Source organism: Littorina saxatilis, linkage group LG14 (genome assembly GCF_037325665.1).
Source record: "Littorina saxatilis isolate snail1 linkage group LG14, US_GU_Lsax_2.0, whole genome shotgun sequence".
In the NCBI taxonomy this organism is placed as follows: domain Eukaryota; kingdom Metazoa; phylum Mollusca; class Gastropoda; order Littorinimorpha; family Littorinidae; genus Littorina; species Littorina saxatilis.
In genome coordinates, this window is record NC_090258.1 from 19,797,028 (window position 1) to 19,821,333 (window position 24,306).

Below are 24,306 nucleotides of genomic sequence, written 5' to 3' on the forward strand. Positions count from 1 at the left end.
AACTATGGACCCGCCAAGCTTAGGTCCCTCCCAGATTCGTGGAATGGGAACAGCACGAAAATGATTCAGTGGCCATAATGCCAATCCTGACCATATCGAGTCCCATCCTTGTCGACGAATGTAACCGTGTTTATCACCTTTGGAGGCGAACTCCACTCAAACAGGACTGAGCAAGTTATGGCTTCTCAAAGGAAGGCCAGTACATAAAATTACACAAAAGCCGCCAGACCACATCACAAACAGAACTGAAGAATGCACAGGTGTTGCTTACATAGAGACACACACACTCACACACACACACACACAAACACAGAGAAGCCGTATCTATAGAGAGATAGATGACAGTGTATTTTTCGCGTGGCTATAAATTGATTCGACCTTTGCACTTTTACAGTGAGGATAATTTACGGGTCCAATTTACGTTCTGTACACTGCGTTGACCTTCTAAAAATAGGTAACAGTAACAGAACGCCGGGAATATCCGAAGACGCTCAGCGCAGTGGACAGCGCAGTGTAGTAACTTACAACTGAACGGGAAAGCCACACGAAGGAAGGGAGATAAACGCCAAACACTGGAGAAGATAAGGAAGAGTTACTTATAATGGTGAAATGAACACAAAAACGAAAATGAGTTCAGCGCTGCGCGCTGAGAGCACGTGTTGAAATATCTCATCGATGATATTGTGTCCGGGGTGTAGCTGAATACGGTGTCCAAATTTGAAAAAGATCCACCGAGAACTTTGGCGTTGTGATGTGGTGTAGCGGCTATGGTGTGTCGGTATGGGGGCCCGGGTAAGCTGAGGTGGAACCAAAATAGCTGAGGTGGAACCAAAATCGGTTCCGCGCTGCGCGCTGAGAGCACGTGTTGAACTATCGACCAGGTTGTGTCGTGTCCCGGGTCTACCTGAATATGCCCACCAAATTTGAAGCAGATCCATCGAGAACTTTGGCCGTGCATCGCGCACAGATACACAGACAGATACACAGACACACAGACACACAGACTCTAGTCGTATATATATATAGAAGCTGAAGCGGAAGCACAAAATAAAGAGTCACCGCATAAATGGGCTTTCACATTAAATGTCATGCCCACGGTATTATTAGATTCACACCAACCGGCACGGTTGGCCTAGTGGTAGGACTGGTTGGTCCGGTGTCAGAATAATGTGACTGGGTGAGACATGAAGCCTGTGCTGCGACTTCTGTCTTGTGTGTGGCGCACGTTATATGTCAAAGCAGCACCGCCCTGATATGGCCCTTCGTGGTCGGCTGGGCGTTAAGCAAACAAACAAACAAACAAAATTAGATTCACATAGCGCAAACGCTGACATCATATTCGGTTGGTTGTGATTCAGATAGTATTGCAACCTTTCGTAAACTCTTAAAACAAAAAAGTTTTTTTTTTAAATTATAAAAAAAAAACTTTTTAAAAGAAAAACCTTTCTTCTTTTTTGATTCGTAAACTCTAAAGTATGTGTGCGTACTGTGTCTCCGTAAACGCTACTAATGTGTTACAACCGTTTATAGTAAACAAATATATGTTAAGTACACAATTTTCCTCCTACACACTCCGAGTTCTGAATATCGTGCATATTTTCCCTCGGGTCGATTTACAGGTATTACCTCGCCACTCGACCCGAGGGAAAATATGCACGATATTCAGGACGAGGTGTGTAAGCTTTTTATCCCATTACTCCGACGTTTTCATTAAAAAACCGAACTTTTTGACACAAACTCTGCGAGTGCCTGTTTACTGCTCATCAAACCTTCTGCCACCGAAAATCGTGTCATGATATTCATGTGCAAAACGAGTCCCCTTTTGTCTTTTTGTTTCCAGGATTGTGCCGTTGAATGCATTTGATACTGTGCAGTTACCGGCCGGTTTCAGTCGGTTACCCGAGCTGGCATTAGTCAGAACTGCGAAAGACCGCATTCTGATAATCTTCGATGATTGCTGAGTTTGTGCTTATTCGAGCCTTTGTGCTTCAGTGTTCAAATTTGGATTACCTATACTTCTTCAATCGTCAATTACTGATTTAGGTGAGCCTAACTTTGATGTCTGTCGTTGTCTTAGGCCATTAGGTATCTGTCTGGGGGAAAACGGCGCACCACTGTCGAGTTGTTTTTATGCGGCGACGCATGTAGCCTTGTGGTCTCTGTATGTCCAAGATCCGACCTTCTTCGCCACCTTTTATTCTAACAGGATCACCAACTTTGAAAATGGCAATTTCCATGCTGGTCACTTTGAGCCGAAGATACTACATGTATAGCAAACGACAGATCCTGCAGCAGACGACAGATCTGTAGCAGACGACTGATGAGACAGCCTTGTTCTATTGAACCATATTTAGCAATCAATGCTCTAAAAGCGATAACAAATGAACAAAACTATAAGCATACTGTTTTAGTGTAAGTTTTATTTTGTTGCTCAAGATTTTGAATCAGGATGCTCTTGGGATTGATCTAAACGGTTGCCCATGAAGCGTACCTCGTTACGACAACTTTACTAGAGTTGTGCGCCTTGAATCACTGTGTGTCTCTGTCGCTCTCTCTCGTGCTCTCTGTCTCTCTCTCAGTCTCACCGCGTCGGACAACTCATAATCTTCACTCAGCTCTTTTCACCCGAACAGATTATGTACATTCTTTGTTGTTTTCTTTATTTCTTCAATGATAATGTTTGTAGATCGTTAGCCAAACGTCAGTTCGACTTTTATACCGCAGAATATCTCAATCGTTTTGCTGACAAAAAGTAGTCCCCGAGTTAACGATAAATATGCAGATGACCTCTAAATTATTCAAATACACTCTGAGATCAAAGACAATTTATTTTATTTATTTTATGCAGCTTGTTATCGCGCGCATATTTCAACATACGGATTCAAGGCGCAGGGATTTATTTTATGCCGTGTGAGATGGATTTTTTTTAAACAATACATCACGCATTCACATCGGCCAGCAGATCGCAGCCATTTCGGCGCATATCCAACTTTTCACGGCCTATTATTCCAAGTCACACGGGTATTTTGGTGGACATTTTTATCTATGCCTATATGCCAGGAAAGACCCGTTTGTCAATCGTGGGATCTTTAACGTGCACACCCCAATGGATGAGACGAAAACCCGAGGTCCCTTCGTGTACACTACATTGGGGTGTGCACGTTAAAGATCCCACGATTGACAAAGGGGTCTTTCCTGGCAAAATTGTATAGGCATAGATAAAAATGTCCACCAAAATACCCGTGTGACTTGGAATAATAGGCCGCGAAAAGTAGGATATGCGCCGAAATGGCCGCGATCTGCTGGCCGATGTGATTGCGTGATGTATAGTGTAAACAAAATTCCATCTCACACTGCATAAATAAATCCCTGCGCCTTGAATATGTGCGCAATATAAATTGCATAAAAATAAAAAAAAATAAAAAAAATAAATCCCTGGCGCTTAGAACTGTACCCACGGAATACGCGCGATATAAGCCTCATATTGATTGATTGATTGATAGATAGTGTACACGAAGGGACCTCGGTTTTTCGTCTCATCCGAAAGACTAGCACTTGAACCCACCACCTAGGTTAGGAAAGGGGGGGAGAAAATTGCTAACGCCCTGACCCAGGGTCGAACTCGCAACCTCTCGCTTCCGAGCGCAAGTGCGTTACCACTCGGCCACCAATGACAGGTGAGATCGAGACTCGGTTGTGATGGGTAATCCATAATATGGTTGTGATGGATTATCCAGAATAATCCGCTCTACAGCTAACAGAGACAAAGATGCAGGTCATGGGATACATCTGGATACGAATTGTTTATTAGTATACGTTATCCGTATTTTTGACCAAAATAAGACATTTTACACAGATCAAGACAGTCAATGTTCCTCCGAGACCGCACCAGCGGTCGAGGTGAACAATGACAGTCGAGATCTGTGTAAACTGTCATATTTCGGTCAAAAATACAAATAACATTTATGTAGCGATCAATTTTAGAAATCCGTTGATTGTTTACGATTGAACGCACACAAACATGCACTCTTGTGTAGTCTCGGCTAGCCTCCTTAAAATAAAAAACGCTCGCGCTGGACCCGAGTACTCTTCAGACTGGCTCGCTCACCCAGTATGAAAGTTTTTGTCTTGTGCACGTTTAAGACCAAGTGATTGCTCTGTGTGAATTACAGGCATTCCCTTTGCTATATAAATACATTGCATGCGAGCCGAGGATGTGCGTGGTGACTGGCCTTTCTCTTTTATTTGATCACAGTGAAAAATATACTGCCGACCCTCTTCATAACTTAACAATATAAATGTTTGGAATGCCTGTGGTGTGAATGTTGGTTTCTGACCAGAAATGCAGATCTATCTCTGGCCGATTCATAGATTCAACCTACAAACTGCGACCTCATCTGTGATCAGATGTCCAAGCAATGCGTGAAATCTTTTATTCTAAAGCCTTATGGCTCGTTTCGACAAGCATTAAACGGATGAAATTAACCACATGCAGTTTATTCTTCAGAAAAATGCACACAAAAAATGGGTTGGGTTCGGTGATTTGTTCATAAACGTCTTCCTCACGATAGATTCGCTGATTTGTCTTATGAAGCCGTCATCAACACGAACACAATGATTGCAGAAGCAAACTCTGTACCTACACGACCGAGACACAAGACTGATTATTTCACAGCTGCAATTTGAATAGAGAACAAAGACGTTTCGGGTAAGCTTACTCACGTCAGGTCTTCACTGACAAGCTAGGAACAGACGGAAAATTCCGAACAAAAGTAAATGACGTCAAAGTCTCTTTCGCTTTGCGTGTAACTTTGTCATGACGTCTTTTTGTGACGACAGTATCCGCTGGCTGGCTACGGTTCTATCAGGCTGCCTGGCTGGCTGTTGCTCCGTCTGATATTCCTCCCACCGCCAAGTCGTTTTTGTGGTTTATTTCGCATTTAGGTCCCAGGTAACATTATGAAGTTTTAATACGATCAATCGGACCTATTATCAAGTTAGTGTATCAACTTTTGAACGAACTGCGCCCAGTAGTTTCCCAGCAATAAGCTGTTAAGTCGAGACAGACACACACACAGACACACAATTAAAGTCTGTTGAGCCCAAGTACTAGCGTACTCGGGGATGAATGTTTGTTGGACTCTCAGTGACGTCACATAGATGAAGAAGGTAGTTCCAATGATCAATCGATATATAACTCTATTTTTTCTTCCGTCCCTTGAAAATTCATTTTTTCACTGTAACTATTCATTGGTTATTTTTTATGGTTTCGTTCTATTTTTATTTTTTTTCCGATTTTTATTCTTCTTCTAATTTGGTTTATCTTTTGTTTCTTTTTTTCCCTGTATCTTCGCAAGTTCGTATCCAAGACAGCAACAGGTTTGGCTTTAACTCGAAAGTTTTCCCAGAGTACGTTCCTCTTATTTTTCATCTACATTCTTTAAAAAAAAATCTTTTTGATATGCTTGCTCTTTCCTCAGTCTCTCGTCTTGTTTTCTTCCTTTTTCGTACCAGTTAGGTTGCTTGTTTAATTATTGCGCACTTACACCTGAACAACACAAAAACATGTTTTCCACACAAAAACAGGAGGAAAAGGTAAACGTACTCCACCCGGCTATACCACCCGGCTACCAAAAGCATTCAGGTCAGGGACACGTTTTTTCGTCTTTGTTTGATTGGAACGAAATTCGTCCAAATGGTTCAAAGCCACTGTACACAGACACAAGTACGCAATTCAACAAGTAAGAATTAATCCGCAACGGGAGAAAAATAGACCGCGGGACACGACCATTGAGCGAAACGGGACACACCGTGGCACACACACACACAAAGGGCGTCAGCCAATGAACAGTCAGCGGCGCTCCCTCAGCTACACTACACCTTTCTCGAGCAGTCGACTCGGTCTCCCTCCTTCACTGCTGCGCCATTTTGAAACTTCGACCTGTTGTGCACACGACACGAAATATTTTGCCCACAACGCGCGGTAGTACGAATATTGATACGCGGAAGCAGACGACAGTTTTGACTGACTTCAAACAGAAGCTTTTTGAAGGGAAAACTGGAAGAAAAATGAAGAATTTTGAGCGAATTTGTACGATTTTCGTTCTGTCAGCCTTTGTGAATGGGTATCTACCCGTGTCAGCCCACGAGCATTCTCGCCTCGATGTTTTTCACGAAGTACTGGAACAACTGAACGTCACTGGCAGTGTTTTGCCAGAAGCGAAAGTGGAACAGTTTTTCGATGGAGTTTTGCATCGTTTTTCGTGTGTGGAAAATGGAACAGCTTTGCCAGGATTTCAGGCCGAGACACGTCTGCGAACTTGTCCCGAGAAATTGGTGAGTAGACTTTGTTTTGATAGCCTCGGCTAGATTCGCGTCATCTTCTACCGAAGATATAGACCCTATCGGTATTCCAAGCTCTCGTAATCTCTCGCAAACTTCAGAGCATAGCTAAGCATGCGGTACAGCGATCTCGTGCGAGCTGCACAAGCCAAGGTTCTTCTTCTTCTTCTTCTTCTTCTTCAGCGTTCCAGAATTTTCTGGTTACGTGTGAGCTCGTTTGCCCATTTGGGTTCCCCACACTATACTCTGAGAGCATAGTCAGCTTCACTCCGCTTTCGTTGAGTAGGCATGCTGGGTATTTTCGTGTTTCCATAACCCACCGAACTCTGACATGGATTACAGGGTCTTTTCCGTGCGCACTTGGTCTTGTGCTTGCGTGTACACACGAAGGGGGTTAAGTCACAAGCAGGTCTGCACATACGTTGACCTGGGAGATCGGAAAAATCTCCACTCTTAACCCACCAGGCGGCAGCGACCGGGATTCGAACTCACGACCTCCCGATTAGGAAGCCGACGTCTTACCACCACGCCATTGCGCCCGTCGCCAAGGTTCGAAGTTCTCGCGATGTTCAAAGCATAACAAAGAGCGTGTCTCGCGAGAGCTGCTCAGATACCGAAAAGGCGCTCTAAGTCTTCGTCATCTTCTTATTTTTCCATTATGATTATTTTTGTTCTCTCGTTGTCCCATTTTAAAAATATTTTTGTTTATTAAGATTATTTTTTTAATCACCTGTATTACCACCCCATCCCATTTCTGTTTGTTTTTGTATTTGTATCTTGCTAGGATTGCTTAAAATAAGCACTGTGCTTGAGCATAGACCAAATAACCTGGACCGCCAACTCGTCACGTGACCCTTCGAGGTTACGACGCTCGACTTTCAGGGGCGCTTGGCGTCCGGTTTGAAAGGCCAGCGATTCGAAGACAGTGAAAAGAAAGCACGCTCCAGTTATTTGTGACAATGGGAGGTGACAATGAACTGGATTTTCCAAAACTCCAAACTAAACTTAACAAAACTCATCGAAAAACATGTTCCATAATTATGCACTTTAGCTGAGTTTATTTTAGCATTTTCAGAACTTACCTCGGCAACTTCGTCCATGTTTACAATCGACACCGGATATGACATCCCCCTGATTTCTGAAAGGCCATGTAAGCGTAGGTTCCTAAAATTAATGCGAGAGGTCGCTTCCTCGTAATTGAGAGAAAGAGCGGAGAGAGAGCTAGTTGGCGAGTCCAGGATAAATGGTCTATGGCTTGAGTTAGAAATCCTAAATGCGATATATTGTTTATGTCACGATAAAAATTGAATAAAGTCTTCTTTAAACCAATCCGCTACCGATGTTTTTAACTCTGTAACTAGTAGTGAAAGAGGCGTGGCTGGAGGAAAGGGAAGGAGGGTGGGTGGCTGTTACAGTGTTTGAGGATTAGTCCCAAATTCTCCGTACGAATCTCTCGGGTCACCAACAAAAGTGGAAAAGTCACAGAGCATTACGCACAGGTTTCAGGATCAAAGTTCGCCTGTCGGGGGTCTCTTATGGGTCACCCCAAAAGCCAAAGAAAGGGCAGCGAACTGGAAAAGGGGAGGTCAGGGGGATGTGTCTGTCGACCGTGTGTTGAAGGAAGATTAATGTCAAAGAGTTTTGTTGACCTTATATGAAAGTATGGCGGTCATTTTTGGAGTACACTTTTCACTACAGTAGTTTACGTTAGACTATTCTCCGAATCTCTATGATGTACACTTTGTTGTATGAACGAGTTTTTATTCTTTCCGAAGCTGAAGCTGCACTGTACTTTACCGCATTTATCTATCAGTTTTTGTCAATATTTGACACGGGATTGCACTTCAACTTAAAAGTTAGTTGACTCGTTAAGTAATTAGCTAATTAAAATTCTTCTTCACGTTATAACATTACAATTATTTTCTGAATAAAAAAAACCACCCATTCCTTTATGTTGTGTTTGAATTAAACATGTGCGTAACGCTAAAGACAGTCCGTGCAAGCAGAGTAGGTCCTGTTGGCTATTGTGTCTATGTAAACGTCTGTGTGTGTTTATCTGTGTGTGTGTGCTCGGTTAATGTGAAAGGGAGAGAATGCAAAAAACTGACGGTTTGCTACCAGCTTGAGTGTTACCGAAAGTTTATATTTCTTATTTTGATAGTTGTAACACTGCAGTCGGGAACTCGACAATCCCAATCTCATCGCCCTCTCTCTCTCTCTCTCTCTCTCTCTCTCTCTCTCTCTCTCTCCTCTCTCTCTCTCTCTCTCTCTCTCTCTCTCTCGCTCACACACACACACACACACACCTCTTGATACCAAACACAACAACAGCCTAAATCAAGTCGCGTAAGGCGAAAATACAACATTTAGTCAAGTAGCTGTCGAACTCACAGAATGAAACTGAACGCAATGCAGCGCAGCAAGACCGTATACTCGTAGCATCGTCAGTCCACCGCTCATGGCAAAGGCAGTGAAATTGACAAGAAGAGCGGGGTAGTAGTTGCGCTGAGAATGATACCACGCTTTTCTGTACCTCTCTTCGTTTTAACTTTCTGAGCGTGTTTTCAATCCAAACATATCATATCTATATGTTTTTGGAATCAGGAACCGACAAGAAATAAGATGAAAGTGTTTTTAAATTGATTTGGAAAATTTAATTTTGATCATAATTTTTATATTTTTAATTTTCAGAGCTTGTTTCTAATCCAAATATAACATATTTATATGTTTTTGGAATCAGAAAATGATGGAGAATAAGATGAACGTAAATTTGGATCGTTTTATAAAAAAAATAATTTTTTTTACAATTTTCAGATTTTGAATGACCAAAGTCATTAATTAATTTTTAAGCCACCAAGCTGAAATGCAATACCGAAGTCCGGGCTTCGTCGGAGATTACTTGACCAAAATTTCAACCAATTTGGTTGAAAAATGAGAGCGTGACAGTGCCGCCTCAACTTTCACGAAAAGCCGGATATGACGTCATCAAAGACATTTATCAAAAAAATGAAAAAAAGTCTGAGGATATCATACCCAGGAACTCTCATGTCAAATTTCATAAAGATCGGTCCAGTAGTTTAGTCTGAATCGCTCTACACACACACACACACACAGACAGACAGACGGACACACATACGTAGAGGTTACATGCCGAGTCTCAGTGATTATCAAAAATAATGGTCGAAGTTAGCGGATCATGAAAAATGCGAGCTTCAGCGAGCTTTTTCATGACCGCGAACTGAGACCATTATTTTTGATAATCACTGAGACGAGGTATGTAACCTCTTTATCCCTCCTTTCTTCAGTTATTCAAAGAAAAGAGGAGTTTTTGTGCGAAAGTTTGATCGAATCATATTCACCCAACCAGTCTACCTGCGCAGGCGATCGATTAATGCGCGGTTGTATAGTTCCGTGCAAATCATTCAATTTTGTTAACACTTCTTGTCAGTTTCCATGTTTTGAACTAAAATCAAGTACACAGTTATGTTGTCATTCTGCTGTGGCGGTAAAGGCAGATAGTGTGTGTTCTGTTCATGTTTTGGTATCGCTCAGGAAATGTTCTTTCTTCGAATGTGACTAGCAGACGAAGTTTTACACCCGTGTTCCAACGTTAAAAACTGTATGAAGTTTAGTTTTCTGGGGCAAAATAGTGTATGAAACCGCTGCATGTTCTTTACGTTGATTAAATGTTTGCAATTGATTGCGTGTGATCTGTTTATAAAATGAAATATTGTTGAAAACTGACCGTCGGATTGCAGTCTTGTCGGTGCAGCCGAAATCTGGAAGGGGAACTACTCGTGTCGCTAGACAAAGTATGAGAGTTACTTTTCCTTGGAATCTTGCTAGCGATAAACGATTGTGCACGGCAGATCTGAATTCAGAAAACAACCAAACTCATGGATTTTATATGGAGATTCATGTGTTCAAGTCTGTAGTTGCTAGTTTAAATACGGTATGGTTGTATTGTTTGCTCCAGAAATGTATATTTTGTACATTAGAGTGTTCTGAACTTTTGAGTCGCAAAAAGTAGATCCACAATGTGTACAGTCTCTACCCATGAGCTATCGAGGATTCAGGCCCGTTGTTGGGTAAGTGATTTTGGTTGTTGGGTAAGTTACCGAAAAATAACTAGCCCTACAAGTTTACAGAGAGAAAGAAGCAGAGGGGGGGATAAACCACGACCCTCGTCTCGATTCCCCCCTCTATGTTAAAACATTTAGTCAAAACTTGACTAAATGTAAAAACAGACGCTGTTGGATCAGCAGATAATATCAAATCACATCATTCCGTTTCATGTCTTCATTGTGTAATCAAACACGTTTTTTACATTTAGTCAAGTTTTGATTTACATTTAGTCAAGTTTTGACTAAATGTTTTAACATAGAGGGGGGAATCGAGACGAGGGTCGTGGTGTATGTGTGTCTGTCTGTCTGTCTGTCTGTGTGTGTAGAGCGATTCAGACTAAACTACTGGGCCGATCTTTATGAAATTTGACATGAGAGTTCCTGGGTATGATATTCCCGGACTTTTTTTTCCATTTTTTCGATAAATACCTTTGATGACGTCATATCCGGCTTTTTGTAAAAGTTGAGGCGGCACTGTCACACCCTCATTTTTCAATCAAATTGATTGAAATTTTGGCCAAGCAATCTTCGACGAAGCCCGGGGTTTGGTATTGCATTTCAGCTTGGTGGCTTAAAAACTAATGAGTGAGTTTGGTCATTAAAAATCGGAAACTTGTAATTAAAATTATTTTTTTATTAAACGATCCAAAAACAATTTCATCTTATTTTTCGTCATTTTCTGATTCCAAAAACATATACATATGTTATATTTGGATTAAAAACAAGCTCTGAAAATTAAAAATATAAAAATTATGATCAAAATTAAATTTCCGAAATCGTTTTAAAAACAATTTCATCTTATTTCTTGTCAGTTCCTGATTCCAAAAACATATAGATATGATATGTTTGGATTAAAAACACGCTCCGGCTCAGAAAGTTAAAACGAAGAGAGGTACAGTAAAGCGTGCTATGAAGCACAGCGCAATCGCTACCGCGCCAAACAGGCTCGTCACTTTCACTGCCTTTTGCACAAGCGGCGGACTACGTTCAGTTTCATTATGTGAGTTCCACAGCTTGACTAAATGTAGTAATTTCGCCTTACGCGACTTGTTTATACTTAAATATCCCGTTTATCAAACTCAAACGAGACCTGGTGCCTCAATTTCCCCGCAAATGAAATCAGGCTTTTTGCATTTGGTCAAGTTTTTACTAAATGCTTTAACATAGAAGTGGAATCGAAACGAGGGTTGTGGTGTATGTCTGTCTGTCTGTGTGTATGTGTAGAGCGATTCAGACAAAACTACTTGACCGATCTTCATGAAACTTTACATGAGAGTTCCTTGGTATGATATCTCCAGATTTTCTTTTGATCTTTTTTGATAAATATCTTTGATGACGTCATATCCGGCTGTTAATGATAGTTGAGGCGGCACTGTCACGCCCTAATTTTTCTACCACATTAATTTTAAATTTGGGTCAAGCAATCTTTGACTCAGTCCGGACTTCGGTATTGCATTTCAGCTTGGAAGCTCAAAAATTAGTTAACTAGTTTGCTCATTAAAGTTGTCATTAAAAAAACATTTTCACTTACATATATATATATATTTAAAAATGATCGCATTGTATTTCACATCTTCTCCTGAGTTCAAAAATATATAGATATGGTTATGTTTACTTTAAAAACGCGCTCAGAATTTAAGAAAATAGGTTGAGTATAATGTTCGCATGGTTCGCGGAGACGAGCGTTACCCGTATCGGTCTTCGGGTATGGTTAGCCGAGACTCTCTGAATGTAGTCTCGGGAATGACTGGTTTTGGGGGACCTTTTAGTTTGAAGCCGACATATTGACTAAATGTTTTTATATCGCTTCAAGCGACTTGGTTTTTTTATTCAACCTGTGACTGGCTTTTAACACCTCATGTCACGCAGCTCGTATTGTACGGGACGTACTTACTCATTGTGATTAATTTGTAAGGGCGGCAGTGCAACATCAACTTGTCAGATATGCAACCATGACGAAATATACATGTCTCCGCTCGTGTGTGACCGTGTGAGCGTCACTGATTGTAAACTGATGGACTGTGGGACATGTCATAACGTCGCCGTAGATTTACATAGCTCGCGGTTATGTTTTGCAAGCATTGCTATCATCATTCTTTCTCAAAACGTTTTGTGAAAGAGTATAAGGAAACCGGTTAAAACGAGGGTATTACGGTGATTGTGCTACGACTACTTTGTTATCTGGCCGTGGGCTTCGACTGCTTTAAATGACTAGGTCAAGCATCAAGAAAGTTAAGTTTTCGGAACATTAATTTAATCATGAACACAACGAAACATTCCCATTTCTCTGTAATCCCGTTTAACTTTGAGACACGTTGGGCTTGCTAGAATACGTGCGCATAAAACGTTTGAACGGTTCTCCTGGTAGAATAATTAACCTTTCAGGAGGACGAATTTTGATTTTTGTTGTTGTTAAAATGGACGTGGGTTTTCACCCAGTATTGTGTGGCCTGTAGTAGTCAAAGGAAGTGTCCTTTCATGGGAGGTGTCCTCTCATTAGAGGGGCCTCACATCGCAGGTATCGCTGCAGTGGGAAGATCGGGTCATCCTGTTAAAACTCATAACTGGGCACATACAGGATGCGAACACACCTCTTTAGTGAAGTGAACTGAAGATACATCACTTCACGGGTGTCCACTGCAGGAGGATGGGAGACGCATGGCCGGGCATAACGAGGATGGGAAGCGAATCGGCTCATCATTCATGGTCAACAGTAATTAGTTCGTACATGTATGTGCTCTGAAAACACACGACAAGCCAATCAGCTGCCTCGGTTGAGCTTAACTGCATAATTATATCTGAAATGCTTAATTCGAATGATTCAGAATTCCATTGCTTTCTTGTTTATTGCGCTTGCGGTAAACAATAAGACTTCACGCATCATAGTCATATAAGTACTATATATCTATCCCCTTACCCCCTCCACCGCCAACTCCCTTGCAGAGGTCCTGTTCAGCACCCTAACGGCCTTGAACTTTGAAGAAAACGGCGGCGTAGCGACAGACACGCCCCAAAACAAGCGAACCAGGAAGAAAACCTTACAATGAGGTTATTAATATATGCACCTACTAGAATGAATACCCGCTTCGCCGGGTAGCCGGCTTCGCCGGGAAGAAGTACTTAGAGCCGCCAAGCTTAGGTCCCTCCCAGATTCGTGGAATGGGAACAGCACGAAAATGATTCAGTGGCCATAATGCCATTCCTGACCATATCGAGTCCCATCCTTGTCGACGAATGTAACCGTGTTAATCACCTTTGGAGGCGAACTCCACTCAAACAGGATTGAGCAATTTAGAGCTTATCTCTAACCCCTTTTGATCTGTTATGGCTTCTCAAAGGAAGGCCAGTACATACAAATACACAAAAGCCGCCAGACCACATCACAAACAGAACTGAACAATCCCCAGGTGTTGCCCACATAGAGAGAGAGACACACACACACACACACACACACACACAAACACAGAGAAGCCGTATATATATAGAGAGATAGATGACAGTGTATTTTTCGCGTGGCTATAAATTGATTCGACCTTTGCACTTTTACAGTGAGGATAATTTACGGGTCCAATTTACGTTCTGGACACTGCGGTGACCTTCTAAAAATAGTAACAGAACGCCGGGAATATCCGAAGATGCCCCACTCATAGTATAGTGCACCATACGAAGGAAGGGAGGTAAACGCTGAAAACCTGGAGAAGATAAGGAAGAGTTACTTATAATGGTGAAATGAACACAAAAACCAAAATCGGTTCAGCGCTGCGCGCTGAGAGCTCGTGTTGAAATATATATCTCATCGATGATATTGTGTCCGGGGTGTAGCTGAATACGGTGTCCAAATTTGAAAAAGATCCACCGAGAACTTTGGCGTTGTGATGTGGTGTAGCGGCTTTGGTGTGTCGGTATGGGGGCCCGGGTAGCTGAGGTGGAACCAAAATCGGTTCAGCGCTGCGCGCTGAGAGCACGTGTTGAAATATCTCATCGATCAGGTTGTGTCCGGGGTCTCTGTGAATAAGCCCACCAAATTTGAAGCAGATCCATCGAGAACTTTGGCCGTGCATCGCGAAGACACAGATAGACACACAGACACACAGACACAAGTCGTATATATAGATAGACTAGAATGAATACCCGCTTCGCCGGGTAGCCGGCTTCGCCGGGAAGAAGTACTTAGAGCCGTACGCCGGCTTCGCCGGGTCCGAACAATGGACCCGCCAAGCTTAGGTCCCTCCCAGATTCGTGGAATGGGAACAGCACGAAAATGATTCAGTGGCCATAATGCCATTCCTGACCATATCGAGTCCCATCCTTGTCGACGAATGTAACCGTGTTAATCACCTTTGGAGGCGAACTCCACTCAAACAGGATTGAGCAATTTAGAGCTTATCTCTAAGCCCTTTTGAACTGTTATGGCTTCTGAAAGGAAGGCCAGTACATAAAATTACACAAAAGCCACCAGACCACATCACAAACAGAACTGAACAATGCACAGGTGTTGCTCACATAAAAACACACACACACACACACACACACACACACACACACACAAACACAGAGAAGCCATATCTATAGAGAGATAGATGACAGTGTATTTTTCGCGTGGCTATAAATTGATTCGACCTTTGCACTTTTACAGTCAGGATAATTTACGGGTCCAATTTACGTTTTGGACACTGCGGTGACCTTCTAAAAATAGTAACAGAACGGGAATATCCGAAGATGCCTCCCTCAAACTATAGTGCACCATACGAAGGAAGGGAGGTAAACGCTGAAAACCTGGAGAAGATAAGGAAGAGTTACTTATAATGGTGAAATGAACACAAAAACCAAAATCAGTTCAGCGCTGCGCGCTGAGAGCACGTGTTGAAATATCTCATCGATGATATTGTGTCCGGGGTGTAGCTGAATACGGTGTCCAAATTTGAAAAAGATCCACCGAGAACTTTGGCGTTGTGATGTGGTGTAGCGGCTATGGTGTGTCGGTATGGGGGCCCGGGTAGCTGAGGTGGAACCAAAATCGGTTCAGCGCTGCGCGCTGAGAGCACGTGTTGAAATATCGACCAGGTTGTGTCCTGTACCGGGTCAACCTGAATATGCCCACCAAATTTGAAGCAGATCCATCGAGAACTTTGGCCGTGCATGGCGAATACACAAATACACAGATACACAAACACACAGACACACACACAGACACAAGTCGTATATATATATAGATGAACGAACCAGCTGCATATATATATATATAACCCCGCCCCCCCCCCCCCCCTTCCCTCCCAACCTCCTGTTCAGTCACGAGATCTTGATATTTCAAATGTTTTGTTCATAACCTTTGTGAATTTTCAGCCAGAGGATCCCTATTTTTTCTTGGAATTGTTAAGGTCGGGGGGGGGGGGTTACTACAATCATGTTTCATAAAATCAAAATCCATCCATGAAATTGGAAATGGAGCTGATGTAAGGAAGTGCATACACACTTTTTAATTCGATATTACATCCGTATTTTGGACTGAGTCGTACTCCGTCACTAGGTCATAGACTCATACAACGCAGTGACGAGAAATTATAAGCTTTTTGACATTCGTCCCAGATTTCTAAAGCTAATCCCTTAAGCATAAAAACAAGCTTATAAGTTATAAACCATATATAATAGAGTTTTAATACTGACGGCGCATTACTCGGACCAGGTATTTAAGCCGTTAGTTGCGCGAGCCATTTCACAATCGAATTAAACAGTAGGCCGCCGAGTCGTTATAAAAAGCGATCATTAGATCAAACCGCAGGTCAAACGTTGCGTACAATGCAGCAATTTGGTTGTATATTTGCACAACAACAACTACAACAACGAGGAGGGGACACAAGCCAATAGTTCTGACCGATTCCCGCGGAGTATTTTCAGATTTAAGCTGGTCATATTCCAAGTAAACGCTACCTTCGATTGGGCTGTCACAGGACAAACCGTAAGTAAATCGCGTCGTGTTCTGTGAACCTGGCTTATGTCAAGATTCTGGTTGAAGTAGCCTATCTTATCCCATGACCTGCCTCTTTGTCTCTGTTAGCTGAGGAGGTGATTATTCTGAATATTCCATCACAACCATATGGATATCCCATCACAACCGAGTTTCGATCTCAACTGTCATTGGTCATTGTCTTTGATTTCAGAGTACAATTGAATAATTTATAGAGGTCATCTGCATATTCAGAGTTTACAGATGGACTACTTTTTTCAACATACGACTGAAATATTTTGTGGTGTCAAACGTATAGGTACAGGCCTACATGTGTCAATATTGAGAAAATAAAGAATACTTCATAATTATTTGTTTGTTTGTTTGTTTGCTTAACGCCCAGCCGACCACGAAGGGCCATATCAGGGCGGTGAATACTTCATACGATACGCACATTTTGCATGGATTTAAAGAGCGGAGTCGAGATATTTCGCTGGCTGAAGCGACTGCATGGTCAAAGGCATGTTCAACGAGTATCGCGAGTGGGATCAAGGGAAGATACTCCCTAATTTTTACACAGACAGCCATCTACACAGAACCGTGAGAGAGAGAGAGAGAGAGAGAGAGAGAGAGAGAGAGAGAGAGAGAGAGAGAGAGAGAGAGAGAGAGACAGACACACTATAACAATAAAGTTAAAATAAATACTGACATAGCTCTACATTGGTTAGAAAAGAGGGGGACCAGTTCGAGAGGGGGCCTATTTTGGATGCGAGGGGGGACCAAAATCGCCCAAGGGGACCAGTCGAAAACGAGGCTGGATGTCAGAGGGGGGACCATTATAGAGCAGTTTTTGCCACGAATTGGTCCCCCGGGGGACTACTTCAGAGGGGGGACCGGACCGGATCCTACACCGGCCGTTGAGATCCATTCCAACGCCAAAAAATTATGAGAAGACTCACCATGAAGTCAAATCAAACGTTAGGTTTTCTCATTTGGTTATTTGCTTTGGCTTTAAGTGTATTGCTTCGATTGATAGCTGAATCTGCTTGCAACCGTGCTGTTTAAGACTGTTCGAACTGTCGTCTGCTGGACAGGCTTGTGTGAATCCGAGTCGAGTCAACTGCGGGGTTCAGCGACAAATGAGGGAGTGGCACCAACATGAAAAGAAGAAGACGAAAAGAAGTTGGAGAAACAGTTAAAGGGCAGCTGTCGGGTTGCCTGGCATCAAAAATGCGCGGAGTCGCGTGCAAACACGCGTTTAAGAGTTTTCCGAGTTGATTCAACTAAAGACTGTTGATTTGGTCCAGAGGAAGATACTTTTATCATTAGTTTGAAACCATTAAAATAAGTGAAACTTTCTGCTAGTTCTCACAATCCGCAAAAAAACAAAGCAGTTGGCAGGCCGAAACGACTCAAAATCCGCGACCGACAACTCTGTCAGCACAAGAAGAGACGCCGCGGCGTTAGCCTGGCAGTGACGTCATCCGAGGAACCCGATAAGGCCGCTGCGAAGTTTACAGTACAATGCAGAGTACAGCTGGGCATCTGTAATGCTGTGCGCGTGATTGATTCTTGCACAAAGTAAAGTATTAGGGTGGTGGTATCTTCTCAGGACCCATGTTCCCATCTTATCTTCTTTGATCTGACCAACTGCAACCTTCTCAAGTTATTTCTAAAGTGGTTCAACTCAACTCAACTCAACTCAAATTTATTAATCCATATATGGAAATTACATTGTAACAATGCTCATTTCCAATCAAAAGAACAAGAATGCACAACAAAAAAACCCAACAGCATCATAAGAAAATAAGTGAGTATGATTATTATGAGTATGATCACAGTCTCACTAACGCAAACAGTCATCCGTCAAGTCAAGTCTGCCAACACACAACTCACTCACACAACAACAACAGCAACAGCAATACAATTTAACAAAAACCATAATTCCAATAACAAAAAGACGTCCAAGAGTCCACCTCCACATCCACGCACACACAAGGTATACAAAGCACCACATGTCGACTAGAACATGTGGTGCTTTGTATGCTGTTGCTACTCCCCCAGTCCACCCGGTTAAACCATAAAGTTGCTCAACCACAGACCCTCGTGTCCCTTGTCAGCAGACACTTTACACTGAAGAAGGTCCGCTTGAGGTGTCACGCCAATTACCGTGTACGTGTGTGGTACTGAATTCAAGACAAAAACCAACTCTGTCGGTGGGAAAATCTAGGAAAGAGATCATGACAATACCTCTTCAGCTACTCACTCAAGTAGGTAGACGAGATAAGATAAAGGGAAGAGAGACGAAGACAAGATGAGACAGTGGATCTGGTGTGGAAAATGGGGGAGGGGGTTCGGCCGCAAAAAAATCAAAGATGAATTTGTCAAACTGTGATTGTGATGGTTATTGTGTGTGTGTGTGTGTGTGTGTGTGTGTGTGTGTGTGTGTGTGTGTGTGTGTGTGTATGATAACACGTATGTGTGTGTGTGTGTGTGTGGGATAACACGTATGTGTGTGTGTGTGTGTGTGTGTGTGTGTGTGTGTGTGTGATAACACGTATGTGTGTTTGTGTGTTTGTGTATGTGTGATTACACGTGTGGTGTGTGTGGGTGTGTGTGTTTGTGGGTGCATGTGTGTGTTTGTGTGTGTGTGTGTTTGTGTCCCTCGACGCGTAACATTATATGCCAATAAGTTGAACAAAAACAGGGTTCAAGTGGGAACACCTGAACAAAAGCAGGAGGAGGACGGAAGACACTTTATAAACTCCGTTATTTACTGCGAAATTTTGGCCTGGAAGAAGACACCCCATCCTAAGTTTCTCTTCACCTACCCGTGAAGTATGCTTGAGGGCTTGACTAGACAACCCCGTCCGATTGCGCCCACTTCACGGTATAAAGAGAGCGCTGTTCAACCCGGCCGATTCCTCGGCTGACGTCACGCGTCCAAGGGAAGTAATTTTCGAGCGGGCTGCATTGACTCAGCCAAGAATGCAATCTTTCACTTCGATTAAAGACATTGTATATGTAGCATGTCTAAAATCTTCGGACTTGTGTTATCAAGCTGTTAAAATCACCAAGTAACTTTTAAGTATAGTTTCAGTTACATGAGAACTCATTCTGATGAACAGATTTTGAGAGCCACAACCCAACAGCTGCCCTTTAAGATATATGGGGAAGAGAAGAGGATGTGAGGTGTTAAATGTATCCAACCTAAGGTGTTCAAACTCAAGACCGGGACAAAGTAGAAAGCGATGTACCGCGACCGACTCTCAGTGCCGACATACAACTTCCAAACTTTATTGCTTAACGTCTACAACAGGCGAAGTATTGAAGCTTTGGCTCACCTAAACCCGACGACTGAATATGTAAGTGATCCACGTGTGAAAACCAAAACAGAACAGCGCGATGACAGCCAACATTTCTATCCCCGACTGACAAACAGTAACACTTCATGCGAACTGACTTGGGTCAACGATCAAACCAGCACGGCCCGATCTGAATTTGTTGCGCTGCCATTATCGTGCGCAATTCTGGTAAAAATATAAACCCGGTATGCCGAATTGAGTATAACGAAAGCCGATGTCAAATATACACAGGGATATTTTAAAATGACTTTCAAAATGTAAAAGCAGACAGCAGACCTTTTTATAAGCAATATGAATGACTGAATGTCCACATACAAGTCGAATGACGCCGTCCATTATGCTGACAAATGGGAACTAGCTTTGCGCATGAATTCATTGACATGAATTTCGACTGCGGAGGCTTTTGGCAAGCTGAAAACAGGCACGGGCAGGTTTTAGTGGAAAAAGTGAGTGTTTTATTGAAAACGTCGGAGTAATGGGATAAATAGCTTACACACCTCGTCCTGAATATCTTGCATATTTTCCCTCGGGTCGATTTTCATGTATTACCTCGCCAAAGGCTCGGTAATACATGAAAATCGACCCGAGGGAAAATATGCAAGATAATCAGAACTCGGAGTGTGTAACCTATATATATATTTCAGCCCTTTCGCCCAAAGCGTCTCGTTTACTGTGAACACTAGTATTAAGGCGTGAATTGAGACGTACTGTGTCACTGGGTTTTTCCCTTTTGCTCCATGGCAGCCGAGACGACAGAATGATGAGTTAAGCGCATGTCATGATGATTTGCGAGGCTTCCTTCTTCTCAAAGGTTGAGTAAGTTCGTACTGTGCGTAGTTGGCTAGCTCAGTGGAACCTACAAACTGAGTGGACTGGGTGAGATCCATGAAGGTTTAGAGATGAGTAATGATGGATTCATCCGTTTGAATTCATTACGGAGGAAAACGAAAATATCCCCTCCCCCCTTCCCCCCACACACAAAACACATAAACATCCACACATGTGTAGACACACACTAACACTCACACTCACACTCGCACACGCACAACTTAAGGAATTTGTACACATAGTGAAACTTTGAAAGAGCTTGTTTGTTTGTAAGTCATAATCTGTGGTTAATTGGTTTTTACACCCCCGGTATAGGGGTGTGTATAGGTTTCACTCGATGTGTTTGTTTGTTTGTTTGTGTTCGCATATAGATCTCAAGAATGAACGGACCGATCGTCACCAAACTTGGTGAACAGGTTCTATACATTCCTGAGACGGTCCTTACAAAAATTGGGACCAGTCAAACACACGGTTAGGGAGTTATTGGTGGATTAAGATTAAGAGTGACATATTAATGGTCAAAGGGAAATAACCTCGACGTACCCTTTACGCGAATAAACATTCTGACTTCTGGCTTCTGACTTCTGACTTCTGACTCAGACTTCAGACTTCGGGAGTTAGGGAGTTATTGGTGGATTAAGATTAAGAGTGACATATTAATGGTCAAAGGGAAATAACCATTCTCACTGCCACCAACCTCGACGTACCCTTTACGCGAATAAACATTCTGACTTCAGACTTCAGACTTCAGATTTCTCACTTCTCACTTCTGACTTCTGACTTCTGACTTTTAAATGAACATCGCTGCAGTTATCCCAAAGTGTCGATGCGAAGTTTATATGAGGCATTATGTGGGCGTAATAGAACATTTTGAGTGCTGCAGAATCTGCGTACTGCCTTAATTTTGATAACAGGTACACATTTTTTGATACTAGTTTGCAAATATTACTCAAATGAGTTTGGCATTTCAACTCTTGATCAATGGTAACACCCAATAATCTATGTTCCCTAACTTGCTGCACTTGAGTTGAACCAACTTTCTTTCTTTTCTTTCTTTATTTGGTGTTTAACGTCGTTTTCAACCACGAAGGTTATATCGCGACGAGTTGAACCAACTGACAGTTGTAATTGTAAAGGACTTAATTGGTGTTTTTGTCTCGTGGTTATCACCATACTCTTTGTTTTAATCGGATGAATGATCATTGCATTAGAAACGCACCACTCAGTGATTTCATCCACACTTGTTTGAAGAGAAGAGTTGACGGATTCCAAAGATTTGTGACTGGTGTAAACAGAAGAGTCATCCGCGAAGAACTCACAACTAACTTTTTCATCGGACACATGAAGGGGTAGATCATTTATATAAATACAAAACAAGATAGGTCCTAATACAGACCCTTGAGGGACATAACTCCTGACAAACTCGTTTGACGAAGTTTTACAGTTAATGAATACATACTGTTTCTGTTTTGAAAGATACGATTCAAAAAAGGCACAGGCTGAGTCGTCTTTTAAATAGTACTTTAATTTCTTTAGTAAAAGTGAGTGATCTACTAGGTCAAAGGCTCTCTTAAAGTCCAAAAACAACGCTCCCGTTATTTCTGCTTTGTTTATTGCTGACAGCCAAGTCTCGCATAAAGAGCTTAAGGCGGTGTGGCAGGAATGCTTAGAGCGGAATCCAGACTGAAAAGGATGAAACAGATTCATTTGTTCCATATATGCCAGTAGGTGTTTTTGCATGTGCTTTTCTAAGGGTTTAGATAGAACAGGTAAGAGGGAAATAGGTCTAAAGTTGTTTGGGTCTGTAAGATCCTTATTTTTTGGAAGTGGTAATACCTTTGCACACTTTAAAATAGAAGGGAACACGTTTTGTTGTATGCTTAGGTTATAAACAGTTAGGGAATCGACAATGTAAGGTAATGCAAGTTTTAGCAACTTGACTGGAATCTTGTCTGGACCCATTGACTTCTTATTCGCCATTTGTTCTACCAGTTTTCCTACCTCGTGCACTGAGATTGGAGGAATAGAAAACGTGTCAGTTTGAGTCAACTTTTGTCCACAGAATGTTGTTAATTTTTCAAAACAATCATCCGTATCAAGGGAATCATTCTGATTGAGACAAGATTTTAGGTTGTCTGCTAGCGAAATGAAGTGTTTGTTAAAATCATTTGGAGATATTTGTGACTGAGAATTGGTTGATCCCTTCCTAGATTTATCAAGAATTTCATTCACTGCTCTCCAGATTGTAGCTGTATCCTTTTTTTTGCAGTTTATACTCTGTTTTCATGTTGCGCTCTTTAAAATAATCACGCATCGCCATAGCCTCGATAATGTCTGAGGTTAACCAAGGGGGGAGCTGGGGATGTTTCACTCTATGCTGACGTAGTGGTGCGTGTTTATCAAATATTGAACACAAAATATGGTGAAAAATATTGCAAGCGCCCTCTGCGTCACTGCAATTGAATACGCTATAAAATTGGGCTTGGTTAAGGTCAAAGAAAAAGGCAGATTCATCAAAATACTTGAAACTTCTGTATTCGATTGTTGTGTGTCCTTTATGACGTGATTTTGGCAATCTAAGAGAAATCGAGCAAAAAACAGAATGATGGTCACTAAAACTGGAATGCGCTACTTGCGCATTTGCAACGATATTCTTACTATCAGTGTAAATATGATCAATCAGGGTTGATGAAGTATTTGTTTCTCTTGTAGGGGTTTTAACCAGCTGATGAAGACAAAACAGAGCAGTGGTTGAGCACCACGTTGTTTGAGGCCTGAGTAGGTTAATGTTAAACTCGCCAAGCAATACAACATTCTCGTCACGAGCCTTCACTCTGTCCATCATAGAAACAAAATAATCAATCCACATTGACGTTTCAGCAGGGTCACGATACACATAGCCAATAAGCAAGGGAGAGGATTTGTCATGTTTTAGTTCCAACCACATACATTCAACATTTTCATCTTCAAGATCAGTTCTACGTTTGACAATCCCAGCAATGGACTGATGAACATAAAGAGCGATGCCTGTTTGGCCTACTCGTGCATTGTCCCGTCGTAAAAACCGAATAATTCGGAATGTTAACAAGGCTGTCTGAGATACGCGAATGTAGACGCGTTTCACTTACACCGAAGAGCTGTACCAGCTCTGGTTGCTGGTTTGGCAATACACAGACATCGTGTACTTTGTTGACTAAATGCCCTATACGGAGAACAGTGTTTGATGTTGTTGACATTAGGACGAAGTGCAATATTGTAACAAACAGCAGTAGATAATGAAGCAAGCAAAATCCGGAAATATGAGTATCCGGTGCAGTCAAGACAACAGTTCTAGTATATCATAAACGCACAAGGATTTCTCCAAGTAAATGTCAAGATTCCCACAACACGAAGCGAGCGCTGACAATGCACATTCAGAGACACCAGCTTTCACTTTAGGCCTACACGATCAAACGTCACACGATTCGGATTAAGTGGCATTCATCACTTACACTCCCGGGAAAAATCAGAGTAATTATAGTTGCTATTTAGAACAGGATGATACAGGATGGGATAGCAGCACACAAAGGTATGCAATCAAAAATAAAGAAACAAATTGTTGCTTAAAAATGAAGGGTGACCGAACAAAAGGTAAAGCAAATCCCACAACAAACAATGGGATACTAGATAGTATAAGCTTAAATGCAAGATGAACAAAATGTTC

At 42.1% G+C, this 24,306-nt stretch overlaps 1 protein-coding gene and 1 long non-coding RNA gene across 2 annotated transcripts in view; one reads left to right on the forward strand and one right to left on the reverse strand.

The window, feature by feature from the left end:
* The first annotated feature begins 5,865 nt into the window (after positions 1–5,865).
* The window catches only part of LOC138947319 (zinc transporter ZIP4-like), a 57,978-nt gene continuing 39,537 nt past the window's right edge, over positions 5,866–24,306 (forward strand). The window contains exon 1 of the mRNA XM_070318766.1: positions 5,866–6,336. Within this exon, the coding sequence (XP_070174867.1) occupies positions 6,070–6,336 (267 nt within the window). The 5' untranslated portion in view covers positions 5,866–6,069. The remainder of the gene's footprint in view (positions 6,337–24,306) is intronic.
* Positions 19,926–22,830, reverse strand: LOC138947314 (uncharacterized). The gene is made up of 2 exons (XR_011449617.1): positions 21,282–22,830; positions 19,926–21,136 (listed from the first exon to the last, which is right to left on the reverse strand). It is a non-coding gene; the product is annotated as an uncharacterized lncRNA (long non-coding RNA).